At 34.9% G+C, this 18,979-nt stretch overlaps 2 protein-coding genes across 2 annotated transcripts; one reads left to right on the forward strand and one right to left on the reverse strand.

Annotated features, from left to right (window-relative positions):
- Positions 1-2,405: 2,405 nt before the first annotated feature.
- On the forward strand, positions 2,406-4,959 carry LOC131007296 (secreted RxLR effector protein 161-like). The gene is made up of 2 exons (XM_057934439.1): positions 2,406-4,558; positions 4,690-4,959. Exon 1 carries the CDS (start codon positions 2,430-2,432, stop codon positions 3,081-3,083), a length of 654 nt encoding a protein of 217 aa, XP_057790422.1. The 5' UTR covers positions 2,406-2,429; the 3' UTR covers positions 3,084-4,558; positions 4,690-4,959.
- A 6,905-nt stretch (positions 4,960-11,864) lies between these two features.
- Positions 11,865-13,965, reverse strand: LOC131007297 (protein SEED AND ROOT HAIR PROTECTIVE PROTEIN-like). Its single transcript, XM_057934440.1, has 2 exons — positions 13,729-13,965; positions 11,865-12,344 (listed from the first exon to the last, which is right to left on the reverse strand). Exons 1-2 carry the CDS (start codon positions 13,928-13,930, stop codon positions 12,004-12,006), a joined length of 543 nt encoding a protein of 180 aa, XP_057790423.1. The 5' UTR covers positions 13,931-13,965; the 3' UTR covers positions 11,865-12,003.
- Between the last annotated feature and the right edge of the window lie 5,014 nt (positions 13,966-18,979).

The raw sequence follows: 18,979 nt of genomic DNA on the forward strand, positions 1-18,979 counted from the left end.
CTGACCATGTTTGTTACACCTTGCAGGGGTTCCTGCGGACAAGGGAGCTTAGTGGAGGCGAGCTGTCACTCTCCATGGGAAATGAAGCAAGCTTACCCGTTGTTTCAATTGGAGATGTGAATTTATTAATTGATAAACATGTTTTGTTTTTAAGAGATGTACTCTATGTTCCGGGTTTTCGGAAAAACTTGATTTCTACCATTCAATTACGAAAGTATGGATATTCTGTTCTTTTAGAAGACAGTGCAGTATTCATTAAAGATGGTCAAGTTTTATTTAGAAGTGCGGCTGATTCTCTTTATACTTTTACATGTCCATTTGATTATTCTTCATCTGCTTTTACTTTGACTACAAACCAAAAGAAGAGAAAAACTTCTTCTCTAGAGAACCAAACTCTTCTTTGGCACCTACGATTGGGTCACATCAATCTAAGGAGGATCCAAAGACTGGTTTACGATGGTATCTTGGAGTCTCTTCAAGTAGAACCAATCTCAGTCTGCGAATCCTGTCTAGAAGGAAAGATGACGACTCGGCCTTTCAAGGCCAAGGGGTATAGGGCCAAAGAAGTGTTGGAACTGGTTCATTCTGACTTGTGCGGACCTATGTCCACTCAAGCTCGTGGAGGGTACGAGTATTTTGTCACTTTCATTGACGATTACTCAAGGTACGGGTACATTTACTTGTTGCGCTACAAGTCTGAATGCTTTGACAAGTTTCAAATATTCAAGGCGGAAGTAGAAAAGCGACAAGGTAAAAGTATCAAGTCATTGCGATCTGACCGCGGTGGCGAATACCTCAGTAACGAGTTTAGAGCATACTTGTTAGAATCTGGGATTACATCTCAGTTGACTACACCGGGTACACCCCAACAAAATGGTGTGACAGAGAGAAGAAATAGAACTCTTCTTGAGATGGTTAGATCGATGATGAGTTTTGCTACTTTACCCATTTCATTTTGGGGATATGCCTTAGAAACAGCTGGTTACATTCTAAACTTAGTGTCTTCTAAGTCGGTTGCTAAGACCCCGTCCGAGCTGTGGTCAGGGCGCAAGCCTTCTCTTAACCACATCCGGGTTTGGGGCAGTCCAGCACACGTGCTGAACAAGGATGCCGATAAGTTGAGCTCTAGAACTGAAGTAAAGTTGTTTATAGGATATCCTAGAGGAATGAAAGGGGGTTATTTTTATTGTCCTAAAGATCAAAAAGTCGTTATTAGCACTAACGCAAGATTCTTGGAAGAGGACTACATAAATAACCATAAAAGTAAGAGTAAAATTATATTCGGAGAGGTCAAAGAAATTGGCACGACAAGTCAGCCAATTCAGCCAATTGTGCAAGATGTAGTACCGCAGGTCTCATCAGAAAATGCACAGAATGTCGATACCGAATCTGAAATAGTGCCACGTCGAAGTGAGAGGGAATCAAAGGGCAAACTGCCCAGTCGATATGCATTTGTCAATAAATCTAAAGATTCAATTGACGATGGGCTTATCGAAGAAGATCCCTGGACTTACTCCGAAGCACTAGCAGATCCGGATGCTCTTGAGTGGGAGACATGTATGGTTTCAGAATTTGAATCCATAACTGCCATGGATGTATACGAGAAATGTTTGCTACCTGAGGGTCGAAAGGCCATTGGTAGCAAATGGGTATACAAACGCAAGAGAGGACCGGATGGGAAGGTTACGGCCTTCAAAGCGAGACTGGTGGCGAAAGGTTATACTCAACGACCTGGTATCGATTTTGAGGAAACTTTTTCGCCAGTAGCCATGCTTAAGTCTATCCGATTTCTCTTGTCCATGGCAGCCCATATGAACCTTGAGGTATGGCAAATGGATGTCAAGACCGCATTCTTGAATGGGTATCTTGAAGAAGATAGAGATATCTATATGCTACAACCAGAAGGGTTCATCAAGAAAGGTGAAGAGCATCTAGTTTGGAAGCTTAAGAAGTCTATTTATGGACTTAAGCAAGCTTCACGATCTTGGAATAAACGTTTTGATGACGTGGTCAAAACTTATGGTTTTGAGCAGTGTGTCAACGATAGCTGCGTTTATAGGGTCTGTATCGATGAGAGTTTGGTTTTCCTTATACTCTATGTGGATGACATACTTCTCATTAGTGATAATGTGAATGTATTGTCTGGCATTAAGGATTGGTTATCCCAACAGTTTGAAATGAAGGATCTGGGAGAGGCAGCATATATTCTCGGAATAAAGATTGGTCGTGACCGATCTAAGAGAATGTTGAGTTTGTCTCAAGCATCCTACATTGACACTATTTTGGCACGGTTCAGCATGCAGAATGCTAAGAAAGGTCTTCTACCTTTCAGACATGGTGTTCCGCTATCTAAAGCTTTGTATCCCACAACACCTGAGCAAATAGCGAGCATGAAGACAGTTCCTTATGCTTCGGCTGTAGGAAGTCTCATGTATGCGATGCAGTGTACCAGGCCTGATATCTGTTTTGCCGTTGGCATTGTGGCTAGATATCAAGCGAATCCAGGTCAAGCTCATTGGACTGCTGTAAAGCACATACTCAAGTATCTTAAACGGACTAAGGAGTATGCGCTAGTTTACCAGTCTCATGATCTGACACCAGTAGGGTATGTAGACGCCGATTATCAAGGTGATAAGGACAAGAGGCGGTCTACTACTGGCTATGTGTTTATGTTTGGAGGTGGAGCCATTGTGTGGAGAAGTGTAAAGCAGAAATGCAATTCACTATCCACCATGGAAGCCGAGTATGTAGCTGCTTGTGAAGCTGCTAAAGAGGCTGTATGGCTCAGGAACTTTCTAGCTGAGATTGATGTGATTCCTAGCTTGCCTAAATGTATTACAATTTATTGTGATAATGAGGCTGCTATTATGAATACCAAGGATTCAAGATGTCATCAATCCATGAAACACATTGATGGCAAGTATCATTACATTCGGTCAGTGGTCAAGCATGGTGATGTTGCATTACTACATATTGCGGGAGTTGATAATCTTGCTGATCCTTTCACGAAGAGTCTTCCTGGTGCGGTGTTCAACAAGCATGTTGAAGACCTTGGAGTTCGTGACCTCCCGATACTAAACTAAACTTTAGTATAAGTGGGAGAATTTGTAATAGAGATTTACAAGTGAGTGGAGATTTACAAGTGAGTGGATAGCTAGGATATTATCAGTTTATTAGTCACGTTGTATACTAAAAGTTTGCTTTAGTATAAGTGGGAGAATTGAAGGGTTATATACTTAAAGCAACACTTTTATGCTTGTATATATTGATACCTTATTCACTACTATTTTCCTATCTGAATTATTGTTATTGCATAATCCTATTATAGTCCAATTTATCTCATACTATAGATTATATGGTGTGTTGTAGATCACAGAAGATCATATAATTGGAAAAAGTTGAGATATAAATTGAGTTCACAATCGAGGCAACTATGGACGAGTTGCTGGTTTAGATTGTAGCATAAATGGATAAATAGTTTGTCTTGGCTATTTATTTATGCTAGTACCTTCGTGTATTGAACAGGATCACAGTGAGATGAATTCTTATATTCTGACTAATTAAGAATCAAGATCTCGGTGACTTAAATAATTTAACCTTAATTGAATTAATCGGTGTAAATAATTAATTGATTATTACTTTGATTTATCATGGGTGAGAACTCTGTTGAAGTTCAAGATACTCGATACTTTGAGTGATAACAATTATTATTTGATATGCGATTATATTGCAATAAGGATCCGTGTCCTGCTGATAACAGGATGATAATATCATCTTGAGGAACTTAATAAGTTTATCGTATTAAACCCTGCAGGTGGAATTAGTTCCGATACGATAATAAGTTTAAGTGGTAGCACTCGAGATGTCGTTTATAATTAAACGACTAATTAATTAATTAATTGACCGTCAGAGGAATTAATTAATTAATGGATATTCGATATCTTAAACACGGAGATTAATTAAGTCTAATACTAGCCCCGACTCACCTAAAGAATAAAGAGGTAATTCAGTATTAATTTTCTAGTGGAATAAATTAATACTAGTGTCTCGATTTATATTCTGGGCTGAATAAGAAAATCGAGCACTGGGAGGCCAAACTTTATTCGAGCTAGTAGATCCCCGGTTGGCCCAAATATAGGCTTAAATCTCAAGAGAACAATGTACCAATTCTCTAAAGGATCTTTCTCTTAATTATAATGATGGGCATTATTATTTATTCTAAATAATAATTAAATGACCATGATTGTCCAACTTTCACTTTTGCTATTGTTTAAACTATCACTAGCCGAAAGTGATGGTAAAGGAATGAAAGTTGGTGCTTATTCATGCACATCATTATCTTTTCACTTTTGCTATGCTTTTGCTATATTTTTAGCATGAAAGTGTGCAGAGAACGGTAGGTGAAAGAGTGTGTGAGAAAGAGTTAGAGAGAGATAGGTGATTTGCAATTCTCTAGATTGAGATAAGGATTCGAAGATAGTTGTCATCCAACGTTGAATCTTGCCGTGGGAACAATTCGGAAGATCAACTCTGGAGTCGATCACTTCTCGTTTCGCAGGTATACTTCTTTTACTACCTTGTAGGATTATGGTTTTTGTATGTACTTGTTAGATATCCGAAATGGATCGTGGGCACACGAACCGTATATCAAAATATGATTCCTTCAGGCAGCTACCTCTCCTATGACAGGCATGGAGGAGGGGCAGCAGGTTTAGTGTAGGGTGGCTGAGTTGACAAGTATGGCCTTTTGAATTGAAAAGGAAAATGGGCTGGAGGTGAAGAGTTGCAGCGGGTAGTAGGAGGATTTGGGGTGTATCTATTGTACTTCACATATGCTTGTATATGTATGCATGAATAGATAGTTATGTGTTGCTTCCACTTTAGTGTAGGCTTTTTATGTAATAGATATGAATGTAATTAAATCCTTTGTGTATCTATAAAAGTGATTCTTTTCGGTTTTGCTCGTTTGTTAAGTTCATCGAATTTTTTTTCAAATACACAAAATAATATGCAATGAATTTAAATAAATCATTTTGTTGGAATTTAAAATAAATCTATTTTTTTTTATCCGGCGTGAATCATCCTGAGTTCTAAGTTCAAAATGAATCTAACTTTAATTATAGAAAACGCGGCATTACATCTTTTCTATTATTTCGTTTATCTATAGTTTATAATACGTTATCAGCACGATAGTTCTAGTTCTCCCATCTCCCTTCGATCATAGAAAGGTAATTATATTTTAATTTTTGTACCATCACTATATGTCGATTTTATGTGAATCATATAAAAGTGTAATTAATTAAATAACTTCGTCTCTTGATTTCACGAAATTATCACATTAATCTTCGATTTGATTGTTGTCTGCAAATTTCATCTTTGTTTCCTCTCGTATTAGCATGATTGTTGTCTGCAAGTTTCACTAAAATAGGTGTATTAATCGACCACAAATCTTAAAAAAAAAAAAAAAAAAAAAACTAAAGAAACAATTAAAAAAAACAAAAAAAAAAAAATTGGTTTTTTATTGTGGCCAAGTTCTCATTTGACAATAGTTTACCCATCGAGATCAAACCATTATGATTCATAAATGCTTAAATAGTTATCCCAAAACACCATTATAATTTATAGGTGGATCTCTGAATGGGATTGGTTTATTTCTTTAATATATATTAGTGGATCCATCATTCGTCGCTACTGTATTGATGTGTTATAGTTTGGGATATGTTCTAATTTGATTTAGACTAGTTTAGGATTCATGAATTGTCTGTAAATGGTGTTTTGTTGTGTTATAGTTTGGACCTGTTATAAATATGAATGGTCCTATGGAAAATATTTTTTTTTTTGGTTTTTCTGTATTCGTAACAAATTGTTTCTACCTATTTTTTGTGACTAGGATTTATGCCAATTTATATATTTGATTAGAGTTTAAATTTACCGATTTAGATCTGTGATTTGTGATGAATTATTTTATTCACGGCGGCTGCATATATATATCAAACATTCAATATTTTTTTTGTACAAATAGCGTCAAAATTTACGAACTTTTATCCGATTTTCGTTTTTCCCACGATTTTTAAAAGTTAGACAAAAATACACAACCTTTTGATAGATTCTGATTTTTCCCACGATGAATTTTTTCAGCAAAAATCAAAAAATCAAAGCTGAAGTGGTTTGATAATGCTGATGAGGATACGACGTCGTTACAATTTAAATTAAAATATCGTTCTATCATAAAATTTAAACATGCCCTAATTTTATATTCCAACAATTGTCTCTCTCTCTGATTTATCTTATTCGAAAAAAGCATTCATCATGTTGCTTTTCATCCACCAACCCTCTCCTTCTTAGATGCTCCAAAGCATTGTACCTTCCAAGTTTCAACTTCTGAAAATAGAGCTTGTAATACGATGTAAGCTCCGGATCGACCCATTTGCATAATTTATGAGTTGCAACCGATTTCTACATTTTTTTTAACACAAAACAACAATGTTTTTAACAGCGGGAAACAACGTCGTTTGATTCACCGGACGACGTTGACAAGTTGGCAAATCCGAGTGCCACCTAAGCTTTAAATTGAGCTAAATTAACAATCATGGGAAAAATCATAATAAATCAAAAGGTTGTGCATTTTTATCTAACTTTTAAAAATCGTGGGAAAACGAGAATCGAGTAAAAGTTCGTGAATTTTGACACTATTAAATTGTTTAATTGTTTTATTTATTAAAACTTTTGATTGTCTATTGTTCTACAAAGAAATGCGAATTTTCGAAATGATCTTAAAAATTAATTGATGTTATTTAAATAGCACAAGCAGTATTCTTGAAGAATATTATATTCAAGATCTTAAACTGATGCTATTAAATAGCACAAGTAATATTATTGAAGAATATTACATGTTTTAAGAGCAATTCAATTAAACATTTAGATACTATATCCTTGATTCTTTATCCATTTGATTCATATTGTTGCTCCTGAAGTAGCACAATTAATATTCATGGAGAATATTGCGTGCTCTTGAAGAGCAATTTATATTACATGTTCTCGAAAATTAGACCTTGAAGGTCAAATGGTCGTGAATGCCGAATGGTTGTACTCTTTTTCCCTTACTAAGTTTTTTTCCTACGAGATTTTCTTAGTTAAGGTTTTTAACGAGGCAACTAGTGTAATGTATGAGTAAATATATGTCTCTTTTCCTCTACCAATTTTTTCCCATAAGATTTTTACGAAGATGTTTTTAACAAAGCATGAACATCTAAACACTAACATCAAATGGTATTTTATGATATTTGTCTTGCTGATAGTGCCACTGCACACACTATTCTTCAAAAGAAGAAGTATTTCCTTAAGTTGACATTAGCTGAAGATAATGTTAATATAATATTAGGTGCATCAAACATCATTGAAGGCTTCGGAAGAGCTTGTATCATTTTGCCAAATGATACTAAATTAGATATTGAAAATGTCTTGTACTCTAGTAAGTCTAAAAGGAACTTACTAAGCTTCAAGGATATCTGCAATAATGGATACCACATCGAGACAATTGCGGAAGGTAGCAATGGATATCTTTACATAAATTCTTTTATTTCAGGCTATAAGCTGACAAAAGAAAAATTAGCAACACTACTTTCTGGAATGTATTACACATTCATAAAAGCAGTTGAGACAAACCATGTCATGAACGTGAAGTTAAATTAGGCTTTGGCATGATAGGTTTGGACATCCTGGAGCAACTATGATGCGCCGAATAATCAATAATTCACATGGGTACAACATAAAGAATCAAAAAATTCTTTCTACAAATGAATTCTCATGTAATGCTTGCGCGCAAGGCAAGTTAGTCATTAGACCTTCATATACAAAGGTTAATATTAAATCTCCATCTTTGTGGACCTATACATCCACCTTGTGGACCTTTTCGATATTTTATAGTATTGATAGATGCTTCTTCTAGATGGTCACATGTATGCTTTCTTTCTACTAGAAATGCAACATTTTCTAGACTACTTGCTCAAATCATAAAATTAAGAGCTCAATTCCGAGACAATTCAATTAAAAGAATTCATCTTGATAATGCTAGTGAGTTTACGTCTCAAGCATTTGAAAACTAATGTATGGCTATTGGAATTGAGATTGAACATCTAGTCGCTCATGTCCATACTCAAAATGGTTTAGCGGAATCGTTAATTAAACGCCTTCAAATTATTGCTTGACCATTACTTATGAAATCAAAACTCCCAACTACTGCTTGGGGTTATGCCATATTACATGCTGCAACATTAGATCGACTAAGGCCATCAGCCAATCATGAATACTCCCCAATGCAGATTATTTTGGCTGAGCACATAATGTTTCTCACTTACGAACTGTTGATTGCGCGGTACAAGTCCCAATTGCACCACCACAATGAACAAAAATGGGTCCCCAATGAAGACTTGGGATATATGTTGGATTTGATTCACCATCGATTATAAGGTATCTAGGATCTTTAATAGGTGATTTATTTACTGCACGTTTCACAGATTGTCATTTTGACGAAATGACATTTCCAACATTAGGAGGAACAAAACTTCATCCAGAAAAGCACAAGGAAATCTCTTGGAATGAGAAAAACTTACACATTTTGATTATAGAACAAATCAATATGAACAAGAAATTGAAAAGATCATTCATTTGGAAAAGATTGCAAATCAAATTCCTGATGCTTTTGTAGATACAAGAAAAGTGACACAATTTCATATACATGCTGCAAATAGTCCAGCTAAAATTGATGTCCCTGAAGGACAAATAACTTTAGCAGCTAATGAGTCTAAAATACGTCAAAAACGTGGTTGACCAACTGGTTCCAAAGATTCTATGCCTAGAAAAAGAAAGGGGCAAGATGGAAACCAAACAATAACGAAAATAACTAATCAACCAAATGAAAGTGATGTAATTCCTGAAGAATTACAAGTATCTGAAAATTATGAGATCTCAATAATTTATTTACATTCAAATCAGATACTAGAGAGAGAAAATATCATTGTTGATGATATATTTACCTTTCATATAGCTCTTCAAGTTTTAAATGAAGATCCTGAACCAAAATCTGTTGCATAATGCAAACAGAGACTTGATTGACAAAGTAGAAAGAAGTTATAGAAAGGGAATTAAATTCATGTGATAATCGGAAAGTATTTGGACCTATAGCCTTAACTCCGGTATCTAAAATCCCTGTTGGATATAGATGAAGCTTTGTTAGAAAGAGAAACGAGAAAAATGAAGTTACGAGACATAGAGCAAGACTCGTAGCACAAGGTTTCTCATAAAAATTAGGAATTGATTATGAGGAAACATACTCTCCAGTAATAGACGCTATTACTTTCAGGTTTTTGATTAGTCTAGCTATGTCACAAAGGCTTGATATGCGCCTTATGGATGTAATAACTGCTTATCTATATGGGTCATTAGTAATGACATATATATGAAAATTCCTAAAGAATTTAAAATGCCTGAAGGATTGCAATAAAAACCCAAAAGCATGTATTCAATGAAACTGCAAAAAACGTTGTATCGGTTGAAACAGTCTGGTCGTATATGGTACAATAGACTGAACGAGTATCTTTTGAAAGAACGATACAAGAATAAAGATATTTGCTCTTATGTTTTCATTAAGAAAACCAAAAGTGGATTTGCAATCATAGCAGTTTATGTTGATGATTTAAATTTAATTGGGACTCTTTAAAAGCTAAATAAAACTGCTGAATATTTGAAGAAAGTATTTGAGATGAATGATTTGGGAAAGACAAAGTTTTGTCTTGGTTTGCATGGATAATGCACATTCATTAGCGTCACCAATGGTCGTTAGATCTCTTGATACTAAGAAAGATCCATTTCAACCAATTGAAGAGGGTGAAACGATACTTGGTTCTGAAGTACCATATATAAGTGCAATTGGAGCATTGACTTATCTGACTAATAATACTAAATCGAATATTAGCTTTTTCTGTCAATGTTCTAGCAAGATTTAGCGTTACACCCACTTTGAGACATTGGAATGGTGTTAAACACATTCTATCTACGTTATCTAAATGTTACCATTGAACTTGGATTATATTATCAAGAAAATTCTGATAATACTCTAGTGGGGTATTCAGATGCAGGATTTTTATCCGATCCACATGAAGCTAAGTCACAAACTGGATACGTTTTCACATGTGGTAGAACTGCTATATCATGGAAGTCTGCGAAGTAAACCTTGACTGCAACATCATCTAATCATTCTGAAATCATTGCAATCCACGAAACAAATCGAGAATGTGTATGGTTGAGAAATGTGACGAGTCATATCCAAGACTCGTGCGAGTTAGCTTCATCAAAGGCCAAACCAATTGTTTTATATGAAGACAATGTTTCTTGCATCGCGCAACTCAAGGAAGGATACATCAAAGGCGATAGGACGAAACATATTTCTCTCAAGCTCTTCTACACATATGACCTTCAAAAGGATGGCGATATCAACATTCAACAAATTCGTTCAAGTGATAATCTGGCAGACTTATTCACCAAGGCATTACCAACATCGACATTTGAGAAGTTGGCACACGAGATCGGCATGCGTCGACTCACAGATCTTGAATGATCTCAAGTTCAGGGGAAGCAGTTGTACTCTTTTTCCTTCAACTAGTTTTTGTCCCATTGAGTTTATCTAGCAAGGTTTTAATGAAGTAATATTTTTGTTTTAGGGATTGGTCAATCAAGGGGAAGTGTTGTAAATATATCTTCTAGATATATCTTATGTGTGTTGACCAAGAAATCTCCCTAAAATCCTAGCTTCCTACTTGTATAAATAGAGGCCTTTGGCCCTCATATTGAATACACTGAATTTGTATTCTCTTCTCTATTCTCTCGTTTCTCTCTAGTTTATAACGTACATGTAAATATTTGAAATGGAACACTTATTTTTAATGAGGAAAAAAGGTAAACTTATTAATGTGAAATTTATACTTCGAATACAATTTGTAGATTGTCGAACAAAAATATTAACACTTTATCTCACACCATCAAATAGTGACTACGAGCTTCTCTAGTTGTCCAAAAGAAAAATAGGGTTCGTGTTCATCTCGCAACCGTACTGAGCTAAACTTTGATATCCTAAACGATTAAAACAAAAGACATCTAAATTAAGCTCGGAATATGTCGGGCCAGGCCCAGCAACTTTGGGCTTTACAATATTTGGATTTCTCGCGATGATATACAGAGAAATAAAATGGCCACCAAATAACCAGACACTTTAGATTTTCTTCATGAAAGTTAGCATCTTTTACGTTTATGTACGAGGGGAGTAATTAGTTGATTATAGCTTATAGCCTTGACTTTCAACAAATTTTAATTTATAGTTTTTAATTTTAATATATTTTTAGAGTTATGGCAAAAAATTATGAATTTTAAAAAAAATATAATTTCTACCTGAACTTTCAACTAAATTAAAAATATATATATAAATTTATATTTTAGTTGTAATTTTCACTTGAATTTGACTTCCAGTGAAATTAGAGCTTAGTTAGCAGTCGGAAGATCGCCTAATGGTGGTTTGACTTTTTATGATGATGAGTATTTAGAAGCTCAGAGGTCTAAAAAGACAAGAATGAATGTATTTGACTTAATTTTGACTGCCAACTAAGCTCTAAATTCGCCGAAAGTCAAACTCGGGTGAAAATTGCAACTAAAATATAAATTCATGTATTTTTTTTTTTTGGGCTTAATTGAAAGTTCAGGTGAAAATTATAATTTTTTTTCAAAGTTCATGTATGTTTTGGCCATAACTTCTTTATTTTATAAATAGCCGGATTTTAAGAGCTAAATCAACAAAAAATCTGACATCACATGTATTTTTAAACATCTCGTATTATCAAAATTATGAGCTAAATCAACGATTAAACAGAATGATAGTAAAATTTAAATAACAAGGTCTACGATAAATAAATAAAATTGTAAGGTACAAGACGATGAAACAGGCGTTGTCATTAATTAATAAGGCGAAGGTGTGGTTTGTTGAGGGGTAAAAGTGTAAACAAAAGGACCAACAGAGTACAACCTCATGTTGGCTGAGCCGAGCATCCGATAAGCCGAGAGTGGCGCGCCGCTCACTCCGCTGCTAATGTTGGTGGCGTAGGGGCAAGCCCTCATCTTGGAGCTATGGAGGAAGGTTTTGCACTGCACAATTTTAACGCCGTCGGCTTCTAGCAGCTCAGATGAAAGCTTCGCTAGAAAGTAACCGTTGGCGTCTGTCGGCCGGCTCAAGACGGAGAACGGTGCCGTTTCGTACCCGTATTTGTCGAGTCCTAAGCATGTAATTCTTACAACACTCCCTACATTTTACCAGAAATACAATATATTTTATAAATAGTTTTAGTTTCAATTTACATAAAAGAGAGAATAAAAATCACCAAACCAATTAAAATAGCTTTTAAAATTCAACCTCCAGCAACCTCCAAACCCTTATTTAACATTTCTAAAAGAAACACAAAAGCAAACTATAATTTTAACTTTTAAAATTGTTACATAAAAATAAGAGTTAATTGTCAAGTAAATATTTTTTTTTTGACTCATTATAGTGCAACCGATTGCACTATGCAACTGATTTTCGAGTGACACTACTTCAACATACAAATGACAAAGATCTTAAAATGTTATTTGTATGTTGACAAAGATCTTCAAATATTATTTGTATGTTGAAATAGTGTCATTCAGAAATATTCAAGTGTCATTTTTTGAATGAAATAATGTCATTTGGAAATCAATTACACGATGCAACCGATTGCACAAGAGTATTTGTGTTATAGTAGTTCAAAACCCTCTGTTTTCTTCAACCAAATTTATCTATAAAAAATCATCGCTTTGAATCAATTTAAAATGGGATCGTCTCCACTGACAACTACTTTATTTTAAATAATCTTATTTTCTTTGATTATTCCATCTATTTTTGTTTTCGATATCCGTCCATGATTGTTCGAATGCTAAAAATTTGGGATGTTGAAATTCTTGAAACATTTTCAAAGTGACGATGAAATTGTAGAATTGATCAAAATGTGATTTATTTAGCAACTAATCCTATTTCATCCTTGAAACATTTTTAAAGCGACGATGAAATTGTAGAATTGATAAAAATGTGATTTATTTGGGAACTAATCCTATTTCATTTCAAGGAAGACGTTTGATTTGAGTAATAAGATACGGTTTATAAACTAATTTAATTTAATTAATTATTTTATTTATATAAATCGGTCTGTGATGAATAATTAAGTTCGAACTCAAATAATTCAATTGAATGATTATTTATCAATTTAAAGTTGAGTAAATTATTTAATCACCTTATCACCAATCACACCCAAAGTTAGGTGGATTATTTAGAAGGTGTTTTGACTAATTAAACTTATTTTAAAAAATTTATAAGATCCATAAGATATTTTTAGAGTTTATATGATGTAATATTTCAAGAGTTAATAAATTTTTTGAGAAGCTTATTATAAGCTCTTTAAGTTCTTTTTAGAGCACATAAGTTCAGCCAAATATTTTCTTAACCACCTACCATTGCTATCAACGTTATCAATTTTATCTATTTCACCGCTAAATTACACCCCCATAATTATCTAAATAGGGTGCCAATAATTCAAGTAAATTTAGCGCAACAATAAATTATATAAAATATAAAATTCAAATATATCAACCCAAAAAACGACATAAAATTGTCACCTTTGAGCGGGAAAACTCCGGAGGTAGATTTGCAGTAAACGATTCCTTGCACACTAAAAACTTCAGGAAAATACTTATTCTTCAAATGATATGAATTCGGGTTCGGGCCATACCCGTAACCGCTTGCCGAAGCTCCGACGATCACAGTCAACGGAAACAGATACAACGTTAGCAACAGAGAACATCGTTTTCCCATAGCCATGTTTCTTCGACTGTTGTCTGCTTTTCTTGATTCAAATCCGCTGCTTTTTATAACCCATAAAAAATTATATAGTATATTTATTCTCTATTTCTATATTATTAACATATCTGATGTTTACGCACGATAATTGTAATTGCTTTACTTGCCAGCACGATCTTTCTTTTTAATTAATGTATTTTTTCGGACTATCTTTTTCATTATGAAATGATTTTGATATTGTGTTCTTTAATCAAATAAATATTACGTGGTGGCATTTATCCAAAAGCCCACCTAGAAGAGTAACAAGAAGCTTCACACGTTTTTCTAAAACAATTGAATGTTATTTGACACCAACAACAGAGCAGGTCAATGAATATAAAAATTTGACATAGTTCATATAGATTAGTACTCACACTGTCCCAATAAAAATAGCCACAATTTCATTTTGATTAGTTCATATAGATTAGTACTCACACTATCCCAATAAAAATAGCCACAATTTCATTTTGATTATCCCATTAATGGGACAGTGTGAGATTTTTGATTATCCCATTAAAAGTGAGTATTTTCATTTTGATTATTTCTTCGATGCATAGGGAGATTTGCATATTTGCAATGGGGGAAGTTGAAGAGCAGAGATATGTGTGCCTCTTCAATATTTGGGTTCATTTAGACCAAATCCCACTATAATTTCATAGTTTAATTTAAAATTCCGACTTTAATTTTACATTAATTTAAACTTCAGATTTTAAATATTGAAATAAATTATTAAAAAGTTGGTTGTAATTAACACATTAATTAAGTCTAAAAAAAGTCAAATTGTAGTGAACCGCTTTTCTTAATTCTTTAATCCCACTAAAGCATAACAATTCTTAATCCCACTAAAGCATAACAATTCTTTTATTAATTTCTATGCCCAAAAGAAAGCGACCGCTTTTAATGGGACGGATGAAGTACAAATTAAGGTGATGGCTAATATACACTAATAAAATTAGATGAAGATATAATAGATTTAAGAATGGGTTAAGTATCAAATAAGCCCCTAACGTGGAAGCCCTTATTACATCCAGCACCCTATGGCAAGGGGTGTGTCAACTAAATCCCTGAAGTACCTAATTTTCTCCAATTAAACCCTCTGCCCTAACGGATAGTTAACTCCGTCAATTTTTTTTTCTAATTCTTTCCCCTCTTTTGTTTTGTGTCTCCGCCACCACCAGTCTCCAGATCTTGGCCTCCCTCTCACGATTCCACAACCGACTCCTCTCTGTTCTCTCCTCTCACTCACCTCTCTCTGATCACCGGCACCTAAATAGTGGCCACCACCGCATCTCTCCAATTTTCGGCAACCATAGTGGGCACCATGGCCGCCGCTCGTGGTTCAAGCACCGCCGCCGCCTGTAAGCCCTAACCCCAAAACTAGGCACCGCCATCTGTCTCTCTTCCTCTCTCCTTGGGTCTGACCGACAGCAGCGAGGATCGTCGTCGACCGACTCACTCTCCCCTTGGCTCTGACTGGCAGCAGCACTTAGCCCACCGACGGTCGCTCTTGCTCTACTCCAGTGAGCAACAACAGACGGCCACCACCGCCATCCGCCGACTCCAAAATCTACACTATATATATATATATATATATATATGGTTGGGTTCCTGTAGTATCCAAGCTTATAATAGATCCGTAGGTCCAAATCTAGACCACACATTTATGACATGTGGCGCATCAAGATGGTGACACGTGGCAAGAAGCTTCCAAGCATTTCAAGGCAAAATCTGGAGAGAGGTAAAATTGGAATCTAATTTTCGAAAAAAAAAAATAGATTTTCTCAAAATAGGTATATTTTAGATGCATAAAGTTTCATACGAGAATGCATGAACTTTCATATAAAAATGCATAAAGTTTCATATAAAAATGCATAAGATTTCACCCCACCCCAACCACACCCCCGACACCCCTGAACCCCACCCCACCCCCACCCCACCCACCCCCCACCCCCTACCCCCCCTCCCCCAATTTTTTTTTTCAAAAACTGATTTTCTGATTGCTGACCCACCCCCACCCCCACCCCCCAATTTTTTTTTTCAAAAACTAATCAGAAAATCAGTTTTTGAAAAAAAAAATTGGGGGGTGGGTCAGCAATCAGAAAATCAGTTTTTGAAAAAAAAAATGGGGGGGGGGGTGGGGGTGGGGTGGCGAAACTACCAGATTTATTAAAATGAAATGCATTTTTTGTATAATTTAATGCATTTTTATGTGAAAACTTTATGCATTTTTGTTTGATTTTATATGCATGTGAAACATGCCTATTTTTGGGGGTGGTAATGGGGAGGGTTGGGGGTGGTGTGGGGTGGGTTGGGGGGTGGTATGGGGTGGGGTGGTGAAAATACCAAAACTGTAAAAATCAAATGCATTTTTTGTTCAAAGTCATGCATTTCATGTGAAAACTTAATGCATCATCGTGTGAAACTATATGCATCTAAATTCTAAAATATATCTATTTTGAGAAATTTTTAAAAAAAATATATCTTTTTTTAATTATTAAATCCAAAAATTACATTCCAATTTTACCGCACTCCAGATTTTGCCTTAAAATGCTTGGAAACTCCTTGCCACGTGTCACCATCTTGATGCGCCACATGTCATAAATGTGTGGTCAAGATTTGGACCTACGGATCTATTATAAGCATTGAAGCATTGGATACTACATGATCTCATTCCTATATATATATATATATATATAGGGAGAGGTTCAGGAAAGAACCATAAATAAAAAAAGAACGGAGAACCATTTTCAACCATTCATCATCAAGATCTACGGTGGATGCATCATCTTGTTGGATGAATGCAGATCCTGGGTTCGAATCCTGAAGAGAGCAATTTTTTATATTTTTTTAAGTGTATTAATTTTAACAGCGAATGTATTAATTTTTACAGTGAATGCATTAGTTTTGATGGTTCTCACATTCTCACAAATAATGTAGTTCTCTCTAGAACCACACCCTATATATATTTATAGGGTTGGGTTCCGGTAGTATCCAAGCTTATAATAGATCCGTAGATCCAAATCTAAACCACACATTTATGACATGTGGCGCATCAAGATGATGACACGTGGCAAGGCATTTCAAGGCAAAATCTGGAGAGGGGTAAAATTGGAATGTAATTTTCGAAATTAAAAAAAAAATAGATTTTCTCAATATAGGTATATTTTAGATGCATAAAGTTTTTATACGAGAATGCATGAACTTTCATATAAAAATGAATAAAGTTTCATATAAAAATGCATAAGATTTCACCCCACCCCAACTCCCACACCCCTGAACCCCACCCCACCCCCACCCAGTTCCTACCCCCCCACCCCCCAATTTTTTTTTTAAAAAAAAAAAAACTGATTTTCTAACCATTGACCCACCCCTACCCCCACCCCCCACCCACCCAATTTTTTTTTTTTTTGAAAAACTGATTTTTACATGCATAAAAAAATTACATGTTTTACATGCATATACTTTCGCACAAAAATGCATTACATTTTTTGAAAAAATATACTCCCTCCGTCCGCCAAGATTATGTAAAATTGCTTGGGCACGGGATTTAATAAAATTGGTGATGATTTTGATGTAGTGGAGAAAGGGTCCCACCACTTTATGAGATGTGTGGTTGAGATTGAATTTTGAGTGGGTTTTTTGTAAATAAAGAGTGTTAGTATGGATAAAATATTAAAGAGGATGGTGGGACCATTGCCATAAAAGGAAAGTGACATAATCTTGGCGGACGCCAAATATAGTAATTTTTACATAATCTTGGCGGACGGAGGGAGTAATTTTTTTGGGCTGGAGGGTGGGTGGGGGGTTAGCGGTCAGAAAATCAGTTTTTTTTTTAAAAAAAATTGGGGTGGGTGGCGGGTCAGTGGTCAGAAAATCAATTTAAAAAAAAAAAATTGGGTGGGGGGTGGGGTGGGGGTGGGGCAGAGGTGGGGTGGCGAAAATACCAGATTTATTAAAATGAAATGCATTTTTTGTATAATTTAATGCATTTTTATGTAAAATCTTTATGCACTTTTGTTTGATTTTATATGCATGTGAAACATGACTATTTTGGGGGGTGGTAAAGGGGAGAGTTGGGGGGTGGTGTGGGGTGGGTTGGGGGGTGGTGCAGGGTGGGGTGGTGAAAATACCAAAACTGTAAAAATCAAATGCATTTTTCTGTTCAAAGTCATGCATTTCATGTGAAAACTTTATGCATCTTCGTGTGAAACTATATGCATCTAAAATATATCTATTTTGTGAAAATCTAAAAAAAATTATATTTTTTTTAATTATTAAATCCGAAAATTACATTCCAATTTACCCCTCTCCAGATTTTGCCTTGAAATGCCTTTATGCATCTTGATGCGCCACATGTCATAAATGTGTGGTCTAGATTTGGATCTACAGATCTATTATAAGTATTGGATACTACATGATCTCATTCCTATATATATATATATATATATATGGTGCGGTTATAGTGAGAACCACAATTATCGTGAGAACACAAGAACCAATAAAATTACTGCATCTGCTATACAAATTAATGCATCCACTATTAAATTTAATGCATCCGAAAAAAATAATTTTTTTGCTCCCTTCAGGATTCGAACCCAGCACCTGCATCCATCCACCGTAGATCTTGATGATCGAATGGCTTAAAATGGTTCTCCGTTCTTATTTTATTAGTGGTTCTTATTTGAATCTCTCCCTATATATATATATATATATATATATATATATATATATATATATATATATATATATATATATATATATATATAGGGTGTGGTTCTAGAGAGAACTACATTATTTGTGAGAACGTGAGAACCATCAAATCTAATGCATTCACTGTAAAAATGAATGCATTCGCTGTTAAAATTAATGCACTCAAAAAAATAAAAAAAATTGCTCCCTTCAGGATTCGAACCCAGGATCTGCATTTATCCAACAAGATGATACATCCACCGTAGATCTTGATAATCGAATGGCTGAAAATGGTTCTCCGTTCTTTTTTTATTTATGGTTCTTTCTTGAACCTCTCCCTAT

This window comes from Salvia miltiorrhiza, chromosome 1 (assembly GCF_028751815.1).
Source record: "Salvia miltiorrhiza cultivar Shanhuang (shh) chromosome 1, IMPLAD_Smil_shh, whole genome shotgun sequence".
In the NCBI taxonomy this organism is placed as follows: Eukaryota; Viridiplantae; Streptophyta; class Magnoliopsida; order Lamiales; family Lamiaceae; genus Salvia; species Salvia miltiorrhiza.

Excerpts from the sequence above, each read along its gene's own strand:
- LOC131007296 (XM_057934439.1), top strand. The coding sequence starts at position 2,430 with ATGTATGCGATGCAGTGTACCAGGCCTGATATCTGTTTTGCCGTTGGC.
- LOC131007297 (XM_057934440.1), bottom strand. The coding sequence starts at position 13,930 with ATGGCTATGGGAAAACGATGTTCTCTGTTGCTAACGTTGTATCTGTTT. Across the intron at positions 12,345-13,728 it reads CGGAGTTTTCCCGCTCAAAG|GGAGTGTTGTAAGAATTACA; the intron begins GTGACAATTTTA and ends GGTAAAATGTAG.